Genomic DNA, 12,384 nt, shown 5'->3' on the forward strand with positions numbered 1-12,384 from the left:
GTCCTCACTGCACTTTGGAGTTTGATTCATGAATCAAGCAGCCAAGCATAAGAATGGAAAGTAACAGGCACCCGTACTTCGTTAACTAAACATCCAGTTTTAAGGAATATTGTGACCATTTCTAGCTGAGATCTATTGAGGGCGCCAATCCCCAACCGCTCCCCTCCGCCTTCCCTTCCTCCTACCTCTCCCTCCATCTGTATACATGTAGCCGGTGACTACACGCGTCTGCATGAAATCTCACATCGGGCCCCGACACTTGCACTCTTCGCACGCCAGTCACTGATGAGGAAGGAGCAGGGACCACAGCTTCCTGCCAAACAGCACAATGCAGCATCTGGTGTAAGAGGAGGCCGCCAGGTGCAGGGTGGCGGAGGCGCGAGGCACCGGGAAGCCTCGTCTCCAGTTACAATGTACTGAGCAAGCGTCCTCAGAATTAAATTGAGAGCAACTCTAACTGAAGACGGCAGCAATCTGTCAGCAGAGGTATTGACAGATTTCATGGGCCCCACAGGCCTTACAATAGGGGCCCTTCTACCCACAATTCATTTCATAATATATCTGTACAGAGCTCAGTGGCTTAAGGAAGTCCGCATTAAAGGGGTGATCCAAAGTTTTTTTCAGACCGAGAGTGCCAGACCATGGGTGGCGATCGTATCTACCTGGTCCCCTCCGTCTCTGCAAGCTCCCTTCTCTCTCATCATCAACAATCTGTAGACGGGAACACGTGACCGCTGCAACCATCACTGACCGCAGCCTGTGACCTGTCCCGTGTGCAGCATGTGATCCAGTGACAGGATTCTAATGACGAGAGAGACGGGAGCTGCAGAGCCAGAACCCTGCGGTGGACAACAGGTAAATACAATCCCCACCAACAGATTATACATTCACCACTAGAGGGAGCTCACTACATACAAAAATACAGCCACCACAGAGGGAGCTCACTACATACATAATATACAGCCACCACTAGAGGGAGCTCACTACATACAGATTATACAGTCACCACTAGAGGGAGCTCACTACATACAGATTATACAGCCACCACTAGAGGGAGCTCACTACATACAGAATATACAGCCACCACTAGAGGGAGCTCACTACATACAGAATATACAGTCACCACTAGAGGGAGCTCACTACATACAGATTATACAGCCACCACTAGAGGGAGCTCACTACATACAGATTATACAGCCACCACTAGGGAGAGCTCACTACATACAGATTATAAAGCCACCACTAGAGGGAGCTCACTACATACAGAATATACAGCCACCACTAGAGGGAGCTCACTACATACAGATTATACAGCCACCACTAGAGGGAGCTCACTACATAGAGGGAGCTCACTACATACAGATTATACAGCCACCACTAGAGGGAGCTTACTACATACAGATTATACAGCCACCACTAGAGGGAGTTCACTACATACAGATTATACATCCACCACTAGAGGGAGCTCACTACATACAGATTATACAGCCACCACTAGAGGGAGCTCACTACATAGAGGGAGCTCACTACATACAGATTATACATCCACCACTAGAGGGAGCTCACTACATACAGATTATACAGCCACCACTAGAGGGAGCTCACTACATAGAGGGAGCTCACTACATACAGATTATACATCCACCACTAGAGGGAGCTCACTACATACAGATTATACCGCCACAACATACAGATTATACACTAGAGGGAGCTCACTACATACAGATTATACAGCCACCACTAGAGGGAGCTCACTACATACAGATTATACAGGCACCACTAGAGGGAGCTCACTACATACAGATTATACAGCCACCACTAGAGGGAGCTCACTACATACAGATTATACAGCCACCACTAGAGGGAGCTCACTATATACAGATTATACAGCCACCACTAGAGGGAGCTCACTACATACAGATTATACAGCCACCACTAGAGGGAGCTCACTACATACAGATTATACAGCCACCACTAGAGGGAGCTCACTACATACAGATTATACAGCCACCACTAGAGGGAGATCACTACATACAGATTATACCGCCACCACATACAGATTATACACTAGAGGGAGCTCACTACATACAGATTATACAGCCACCACTAGAGGGAGCTCACTACATACAGATTATACAGCCACCACTAGAGGGAGCTCACTAGATACAGATTATACAGGCACCACTAGAGGGAGCTCACTACATACAGATTATACAGCCACCAGTAGAGGGAGCTCACTAGATACAGATTATACAGGCACCACTAGAGGGAGCTCACTACATACAGATTATACAGCAACCACTAGAGGGAGCTCACTACATACAGATTATACAGCAACCACTAGAGGGAGCTCACTACATACAGATTATACAGCCACCACTAGAGGGAGCTCACTACATACAGATTATACAGCCACCACTAGAGGGAGCTCTACTACATACAGATTATACAGCCACCACTAGAGGGAGCTCACTACATACAGATTATACAGCCACCACTAGAGGGAGCTCACTACATACAGATTATACAGCCACCACTAGAGGGAGCTCACTACATACAGATTATACAGCCACCACTAGAGGGAGCTCACTACATCAGATTATACAGCCACCACTAGAGGGAGCTCACTACATACAGATTATAGCGCCAGTATAGAACTCAACAGGAGCTGTATAAATCTGAAGGCAGTGAGCTCCCCATACTAGTGAATGTAGACTGGGATATGCTGGGGCCCACAGCATTCACATACACTCCATGTGTGATGATGTTCAACTGCAAATTTCACATGGATTAACTTTCTGCTTCCTGTCAGTGAATGGAAATATGAAAACAGTTCTGATCCAGTAAATTAATGATAGAACAAAGTTCCAGCACTCACGTTTTCTTGGTAGCTAAAATCCTCGTCTTTATTCAGGCAGTAGAAAATAATATACAGGACATGCACTCACTAGTGTAGCAACATTGACGCGTTTCGAACAAAGTTCGAAGATTTTAGCTACCAAGAAAACGTGAGTGCTGGAACTTTGCTCTACGATTAATGCTACATAGGCTCACCTGCCTGTTCCGTGCACGCGGTTGATTCAGATCTCTGTGCATATCTGATCCAGTAAATATCACAGAAGAGAAATTGCTCCGACTGTATCCTGCCTAGACAATCCCATGGGGTAAACATGTCAGCAGCCTGGTGAATGTTCGTTGCAATGTATCAGTGCAGGTAACATGTATCAGCCAATACTGATTTTTTTTATTCCGCAAGTCGCATTAGCTTATTTCTAATCATACTGTAAACAGCTTGGCTTATCCTCTGCCAATAGGATCATGAATAGAATGAAAGAACTACAGTCAATACTGACACACATACAGACAAAGAGGTAGGACACAGGCGGACATAATATGCATTGTTGTTTCAAATGCTGCCTGACAACCTGTATGAGCACTTTACTGACAGCCATCAGTGGTTGTCACCCACATCCAGTGTAAACCAAAAACGTGTGGAAACAAAAACAGCAACCCCAGGACGTGGGTGACGGACGTACCATGGCACGAGGAGCGGAGAGCCCTCAGATGAAGCTGCGGAGGCCGGCGGTATCCATTGTGTGCACGATAAATATAGCCTGCGCTCTTATACACAGGGAGGAGGCGCCACACCTCTGAGACCGGAGGAAAGGACAATTCCCAGGAACTGACGGCACCGAGGACAACAGCTTCCCCCAGAGAAAAACCGCCATACACAGGACGGAGGGAGGAGGAAGCCCCATACCACCACAGTATGGGAAATGTAGTAAGGACTGCAAAAATAACACAACCCACTGACAAGAAATGTCAGAGGATATACTTCTGTACATAGGAAGCAGTATTATAGTAGTTATATTCTTGTACATAGGAGCAGTATTATAGTAGTTATATTCTTGTACATAGGAGCAGTATTATAGTAGTTATATTCTTGTATATAGGAGGCAGTATTATAGTAGTTATATTCCTGTACATAGGAGCAGTATTATAGTAGTTATATTCCTGTACATAAGAGCAGTATTATAGTAGTTATATTCTTGTACATAGGAGGCAGTATTATAATAGTTATATTCTTGTACATAGGAGGCAGTATTATAGTAGTTATATTCTTGTACATAGGAGCAGTATTATAGTAGTTATATTCCTGTACATAGGAGGCAGTATTATAGTAGTTATATTCTTGTACATAGGAGCAGTATTATAGTAGTTATATTCCTGTACATAGGAGGCAGTATTATAGTAGTTATATTCTTGTACATAGGAGGCAGTATTATAGTAGTTATATTCTTGTACATAGGAGGCAGTATTATAGTAGTTATATTCTTGTACATAGGAGCAGTATTATAGTAGTTATATTCCTGTACATAGGAGGGAGTATTATAGTAGTTATAGTCTTGTACATAGGAGCAGTATTATCGTAGTTATATTCTTGTACATAGGAGGCAGTATTAGAGTAGTTATATTCTTGTACATAGGAGCAGTATTATAGTAGTTATATTCCTGTACATAGGAGGGAGTATTATAGTAGTTATAGTCTTGTACATAGGAGCAGTATTATCGTAGTTATATACTTGTACATAGGAGCAGTATTATAGTAGTTATATTCTTGTACATAGGAGGCAGTATTATAGTAGTTATATTCTTATACATAGGAGCAGTATTATAGCAGTTATATTCCTGTACATAGGAGCAGTATTATAGTAGTTATATTCTTGTACATAGGAGCAGTATTAGAGTAGTTATATTCTTGTACATAGGAGCAGTATTATAGTAGTTATATTCCTGTACATAGGAGGGAGTATTATAGTAGTTATAGTCTTGTACATAGGAGCAGTATTATCGTAGTTATATACTTGTACATAGGAGCAGTATTATAGTAGTTATATTCTTGTACATAGGAGGCAGTATTATAGTAGTTATATTCTTATACATAGGAGCAGTATTATAGCAGTTATATTCCTGTACATAGGAGCAGTATTATAGTAGTTATATTCTTGTACATAGGAGCAGTATTATAGTAGTTATATTCCTGTATATAGGAGGCAGTATTATAGTAGTTATATTCTTGTACATAGGAGCAGTATTATAGTAGTTATATTCCTGTATATAGGAGCAGTATTATAGTAGTTATAATACTGCTAAGCACACAGCCAAGACAACACAGGAGCGGCTTAGGCTACTTTCACACTGCCGTTTCTGGGTCCACCTGTGAGATCCGTTTCAAGGCTCTTACAATCGGCCCCAAAATGGATCAGTTCAGCCCCGATGCATTCTGAATGGATAAGGATCCGTTCAGGATGCATCAGTTTGCCTCCGTTCAGCCTCCATTCCGCTCTAGAGGCTGCCTGCAGCGTTTTGATGTCCGTCTGACGAAACTGAGCCAAACGGATATGTCCTGACTTACAATGTAAGTCAATAGGGACGGATCCGTTTTTACTGACACAATATGGTGCAATTGAAAACGGATCCGCCTCCCATTGACTTTCAATGTAAGTTAAAACGGATACGTTTGCATTATCATAATTTCTTTATTCTTCATGTTAATGCAAACTGATCCGTTCTGAACGGATACAAGCGTTTGCATTATAGGTGCGGATCCGTCTGTGCAGATGTGAACGCAAGTGTGAAAGTAGCCTTAGGGACAACCCTGAATGTCCTTGAGGGGCTCCGCCAGAGCCCTGAACCAAATGGAACATTTCTGGAAAGACCTGAAAATGGCCGTCCACCGACGGCCCCCGTCCAACCTGACAGAGCTGGAGAGGATCTGCAGAAAATCCCCAAATCCGGGAGTAAACCTTGTGGCATCATCTCCAAGAAGGCTGGAGGCTGGCATCACTGCCAGAGGGTCCTCAGCTGAGTCCTAAGTAAAGGGGCTGAAGACTTCTGTTCATGTGAGATGTTAGTTTTCCTCTCAGTAAAGATTTCTCACCTTCTCATTATGGGGGAACAAGGAGAGAACACAATGCGAGGACAGTGCGGGTGTGACGATTAATGCACCGGATATTCCTGCAGATGGCGGGTACTGTAATACTCATATAAGGCGGTATTACAGTTATCGGTACAGTCACCTTCTCCAGCCTAGTTTTTTCTGTCTATGTCCAAATCGTCTTTCATACTGACAATCACATTTGAGACACAAAACTCTGCTCAGTGCAGTTGTCGCTTCCCTTCCCCCGCTGGTACTTGGCGCATTATGTAGGCCACGTGTCGTGTTCCTGGCTGCTGCGATTATACCACACGGTCCCGGTGTCTGCGGCTGCGCTGTGGTCCGGGGGCTGCACACCCATAGGGGGCACACAAGGTAAGGCAGGAGATCTCCGGTATGTTCTGCTTTCCTGTTTTGAATGTTTTGGCAGCGGTGCTGGAAACGCAGATCAACTGACAGGCCTGAGACTGTGCAGGACTCGGAGAGTTTCCAGGACGGAGCGCTCCTCACCTGCTCTGAATAAACACCATGTCGCCCGGGGCGGGGGAGGTGCAGGAATCCGAAGAGCGGCGTCTTACGGATGGATTATATTATACAGAGAGAGGCCCGTCCGACAAGCCTGAGGTGTGGCTACTGTTAGGGTCCATTCACACGTCCGTGTGTGTGTTTTGCGGATCCACAAAACACGGACATCGGCGATGTACGTTCCGCATTTTGCGGACCGCACATCGCCGGCACTTAATAGAAAATGCCTAATCTTGTCCGCAATAGCGGACAAGAATAGGACATGTTCTATATTTTTCGGGATCGGAATTGCGGACCCGGAAGTGCGGATCCGCATGGGTGGAAGTGCGGATCCGAATGGGTCCGCAATTCCGTTCCGCAAAATGCGGAACGAAATTGCGGACGTGTGAATGGACCCTTAATCAGTGATATAACCCCAGAAAAACGGAAAACACGCAGCAACCCCTGCACCAGCGGACCGTGGGACGAGAGGGATCTCCTGCTTCTTCGGCTCCTCCGGTCAGCCAGCAGATAGGGCCGAAGCCAGAACGGAGGCCGTGTTGGGGGAGAACGAGCGCGGGACAGACGGTCCTGCACCTGCACATACACAGAACCCGGGCGCTCCAGCACCCTGACAGACCACAATACCTGGACCCATGAGCGCAGGCCTAGAGACACAGGCAAGCCCACTGAAATAGACAGGATTCGTAGAGCTCGTGGTGACCCTTCCAGACCACGGGACATTATATGTCGGGTTCATGTTTACAAGGAAGCCAAGAAACTCTGAGTCGCCGACCTCTGGAAATAAGGACCTCCTCATATTACCTGATCTCGCCAGACGTACTTTAAGGATACGCAAGGCCTTAAAGCCCCTTCTGGTAAATCTCAGAGATGACTCCATTGTCTACAGGTGGGGATAGCCTTTCCAACTGATTGCCAGGAAGGATGGGAAAACAGCAGTGTGTAAATCATACTGGAAACACTCGACCTGCCACCCGTAGATCTCCTGTACGATCCAAGCCGTCCCGCACCGTGACAGATGGCAGCCACCGTCAGCCAAGCGCCAGAGCTCCTCAAGACGCCGTGAGGGCACATCTGAAGGCTAACTTATTAGACTGGCTCCATTCGCGTTGGTTTCACTTCCTCAGAGCTAAAGTTCTCCTATAACGGTTAGAAGTTGTTGTATTTGAGGCTAGCCACTGTAATCTGTAACCCGTTATAATCCAGATAATTGTCCTGTTAGACTTCACATTATGCAGATAGAATTAATGCTGTCCAGACCTTGACCTCTCCCACCCCACATTGGGATTACCGCACTTAGTGCTGATTCTGATTAGTAGTTTTGTGTCCCGAGCCGACTTACTTAGCTCCCCTTGTCCTAATACTTCATCTGAACTTTCATACTTTCACTCCGACTTGTGTCTCCCCCGCCTTGTGTTCTTTCCTCCTGTTTTGTTCTTGGCTTGGATAGGAGATAAGACCAATAAGCCAAACTGGCCATATATCCACCCACCATGATGGCGCCTCTCTGCACTTATAAGGCTAGGGGCTTCAACAAACTCGAGAAACGTAGCCAGGTACTATACTGGTTTCACAAGAAAAAAAAGTTAGGCTAGTCATGATCCAAGAAACCCATTTGAAGGCCTCATCAGTGCCGGAGAAGATGCTACAAGACCGGGTTTCATAGCCCCAAAAAGGCAGGAGTTGTGTCCATAGCGCTCCATAAAAATGTCTGCCCTTCGGTCTTGTCCTCAGACATAGACCCTAGAGGTCGGATTCTATTTCTCAAGCACGCTACCATTACAGTTGCTAAGGTTTATTTTCCCAACCAGGGACAGACGACCTTGTGGTTCTAAAATCATCAAGAGACCGCCTCGATTCGAAGATGGCTCTCCCGTTATTCCAGGTGGAGACTTTAACATGGTGATGGACCCAACCATTGACTCCTCGACTGTTAAGTCCTCCATTTCTTCGGTGTCCCTAAAAAGGTTCAAAGCTGATGTCTCAGCGCTCAGGCCGATTGACCTTTGGCGGCTGCTGCGCCCAGGTGCTAGGGATTATAGTTTCCACTCACAGGCCCATAATAGCTATGGCAGACTCGATCACCTTTTTATTTCCCAGAAACTACTAGATACAAATCCCCGGTGTTCAGTGGACATTTGTATATGGTCTGATCATTCGCCGTGTATACGGTCTATTATCTCACCTAACCTATTAAACGCCCTAGCCTGTGCATCAGAAATACGGACAGCTATCTCAGACTTCAATACGCTCCATCTGACACCACTGCAGCACCAGTGAGATGGGAAGCCCTCAAATGTGTCATTAGGGGTTTATTCCGGTCTCATGGAACCAGACTCAAAGTAGAGCGATCACACAAACCAACATCCCTCCTTGCAGACCATAAGGAAACCTCTAATAAGGTATCTCCTACTGATCAGCTTCAAGCAGAGATTTCCTCGATACGCCAACAAATACTGCAGATACTAGACCAAAAACAAAAATCAAACATGGTTTCTTTGAATACGGAGATAAGTGCGGTAGATAGCGGTCAAGAGCACTGCATCCCAGAATGCCCTTAACACATGGTCCACCTATAGACACCATCTCCAGAGGACTGGTTTATTCTCCCTCAGAGATAACCTCGGAGATACAGACATATTACACCAAACTCTATGACATTGATGCTGGCAGGGAACCCAACTCTAATCCCACCCCTGAAGACAACCAACAATATTTAGGCCAGTTTGGCCCCACACGTATGTCGGATGTCTCGTCATCTGACCTAGAAGATGACTTCTCCTCCTTTGAGCTCCTGAGCGCGGTTAAAGTCCTAAAAAACTGGAAAAGTCCAGGGCCTGACCCCACGCTTTTACAAGCAGTTTAGAGAAGAATTGGCTCCAATCATCTTGAGGGCATTTAACTTTATTTCAAGAGATTGCCCCTTCCCGAACCAAGCCTTTCAAGCCCACAGAACGGTCATCCCTAGGCCGGGCAAGGATACCTCTTTGTGCGCCAACTATAGGCCAATTTCTCTACTTAACGTAGACCTGAAGATATAAGCCAAACGTATAGCCTTACGACTACAACCTCACATCCCTGGACGCAGACATGGAGAACAGGTGGGCTTTGTCCCGGGTAGGGAGGCTCGTGACAATACTCTGAAATCCATAGGACTAATAGCAAGAGCACGATTATTGGAAAAAACAACCTATGCTTACTCACCGTCGATGCGGAAAAAGCATTCGAAAGAGTCAATTGGCGCTTCCTAGAGAAGACGCTGGCCCTTATAGGGTTAGGCTCCAAAATGATACATAGGATCCTGGCGCTCTATTCATCTCCGAGTTAATGGCACACTCTCCGACCCCTTATCAATACGGAATGGGACACGTCAAGGATGTCCCCTGTCTCCATTCCTGTATATATTGGTTATGGAATCTTTAGCAAATGCGCTCCGGAACAACCAATCCATTAAAGGGATACGAATAGGAAAGAAAGAGCGCAAACTATCATTATTCGCAGACGATCTCCTCATTTACCTGTCCTCCCCCAGGTTAGGTCTTCCCTCGGTCCTTAAAGAATTTGAGGTATTTGGGCGCCTCAGCAATTTTAAAGTTAATTTTCAAAAGTCTGAGATATTAAACATCACCTTACCAGGCCGGGGAGTCACCCAAGGTCAAAATTCGTTCACATTCAACTGGGCATCACAATCCATTAAACACCTAGGAATTCACTTACCTTCAAACTCATCCCATCTTTTTAACCTTAAAGGGGTTGTCCGGGTTCAGAGCTGAACCCGGACATCCCTCCATTTTCACCCCGGCAGCCCCCCTTACTTGAGCATTGGAGCAGTTCATGCTCCAATGCTCACTTTTGCCCTGCGCTAAATCGCGCAGGGCAAAGGCATTTTTAGGAGTTCCGGTGATGAACCAGGGCTCTCCATGGGGCTCCCAGAAAGCCCAGTGATGTCACCGGCACTGATGGGCGGGCTTTAGCGCTGCCCTAGCCAGTAAAATGGCTAGGGCAGCGCTAAAGCCCGCCCATCAGAGCCGGTGACGTCACCGAACACACTGCCGGGCGGAAGTCTCCGCCCGGCAGTGTGTTATTGTAAACAAAAGAGCCCGTGCCCTGCGCGATCTAGCGCAGGGCAAGGGAGCGCATCGCAGCAGGAGATGCTCCAATGCCAACATTAGGGGGGCTGCCTGGGTGAAAATAAGGGTATGTCCGGGTTCAGCTCTGAACCCGAACAACCCCTTTAATTATAAACTCCTGTTGGGATCTGTGGAGCTAGACCTGCAGAAACGGTCATCTCTCCAACCCTCCTGGTTCGGTAAGACTCCTACACTTATTCCAGACGGGCCTTAAGAGATTGACCTCACAGTTTATTTGGAAAGGCCAAGGGGGCGAGACTTATAGATTACTAACGCTCCCCAGGAGCCACGGGGGAGTGGGTCTCCCTAATTTCCTCACATATCCCAGGGCAGTTATCGCAAACTGTGTACTTGATCTGGTACATAATCGCTCTACGAAATTGTGGGTGGAAATAGAACACAATTTAGCACCACCTCCAGCCTCGGGAATTTTTCGGCTCCCCACTAGTACACAAAGTCAGATAACTCAGCTCCAGACCTCGCCACGAATACTTGTGGAGTAAGTCTGCCACCACGCTCGGCCTAGTCACTGTACCGGGTCCTCTTACAATCACAGCAGACCACCCAACCTTACCCCCGGGCCTTAAATCCCTTCCCACTTTTCAGTCCACAAGTGAAAATTTACTTAAAATTGGGGAAATATATAGTGATGAAGACCTGCGCCCTCTCAGTGATATATTGCATCTCTTCCCACACCCTGGTGGACGCTGGTTTCATTACTTCCACAGATCCCTGGCACCTCGGCCGCAGCTACAGCCCAACTTCATAAACTTGTGTGCAGCAGACGCAGCGCCTGGACGCGCTATTTCACTCATACATAAGATGCCAATCACCGGAGAGTTCGGGGACGAAGCAGCCAACGCCCCGGCAAATGCTCCTCAGTTTAGGTGTGCTTGGGAAGAACTAGGTGTCACTTTACCAGAGGACCACGGAGGAGGCCCTTATCATGTACCCACAAAACATCAACGCCATGCAGATTACAGGAACTCAACTATAAGGTGGTACAGGACCCCGGTAAAGCTCCACCAGTATTATCCCTCAGTGCCGGATACAGGTTGGCCATGCTCAGCCAGTATAAGCTCCATGTTACGCATATGGTGGGAATGCCCAGGAGTCATACACCTGCGGCAGGACGTTTTCGCCTTATACAACTCCCTTTACCGGACTAATGTACTTCCCTCACCTATGATAGCCCTACTACGGGCTACAACAGGTCAAGAAAGGCCCACTTAGGCTCTTTGTATTAGCGATGAGGCCGATTATACCTCGTAGATGGAGGTCGACTGAGAAGCTCCAGAAGATAAGTGTAACAGTACAGCCTGGATCGCAGCGGCTCCCTGTGACTCCGCCCACTTACCTCCGGGCCTTAAATAGAAGACAGGTGCTAAGCAGGGTGTTCCACTAATGGAGTGCGCACCCTGCTAGCTCCACTGCATCTGAGGACTCTGTCCACATATCCAGACCTGGATCCCTAACAACATTGTGAAGGAAACCTACCTTCTTGCCACTGGCTTCCCCACTGCTGGCTTCCTAGCCAGGACCAACTAACCGCAAGTATATGCCTGTTACCTGCTCTGATTATGGTCCTGGAACTCTGAGTGGGGTGGTTCCTGCTGGTGTGAGGCGATATTCCCAAACCAACTCTGAACTCGGGACATGCTTTACAAACTCTGAACCTGCTGCATATTATATACTAAACTGAGGACATGCTATACTAACTCTGAACCTGCTGCATATTATATACTAAACTGAGGACATGCTATACTAACTCTGAACCTGCTGCATATTATA

At 46.7% G+C, this 12,384-nt stretch overlaps 1 protein-coding gene across 6 annotated transcripts in view; it reads right to left on the reverse strand.

Moving 5' to 3' along the window:
- Positions 1-12,384, reverse strand: part of CCM2 (CCM2 scaffold protein) — a 29,696-nt gene that overhangs the window by 8,130 nt on the left and 9,182 nt on the right. The window contains exon 1 of one of the 6 annotated variants that reach the window (XM_040431432.1): positions 3,537-3,637. The exons of 2 other annotated variants lie outside the window; for them this stretch is intronic. In XM_040431432.1, coding sequence (XP_040287366.1) covers positions 3,537-3,539 — 3 coding nt within the window. In that variant the 5' untranslated portion in view covers positions 3,540-3,637. Of the gene's footprint in view, positions 1-185; positions 250-3,536; positions 3,638-12,384 lie in introns of those variants that run through there. 3 more of the 6 variants (XM_040431431.1, XM_040431430.1, XM_040431429.1) reach the window with 3 other exon arrangements.

This window comes from Bufo bufo, chromosome 5 (assembly GCF_905171765.1).
Source record: "Bufo bufo chromosome 5, aBufBuf1.1, whole genome shotgun sequence".
Classification (NCBI taxonomy): domain Eukaryota; kingdom Metazoa; phylum Chordata; class Amphibia; order Anura; family Bufonidae; genus Bufo; species Bufo bufo.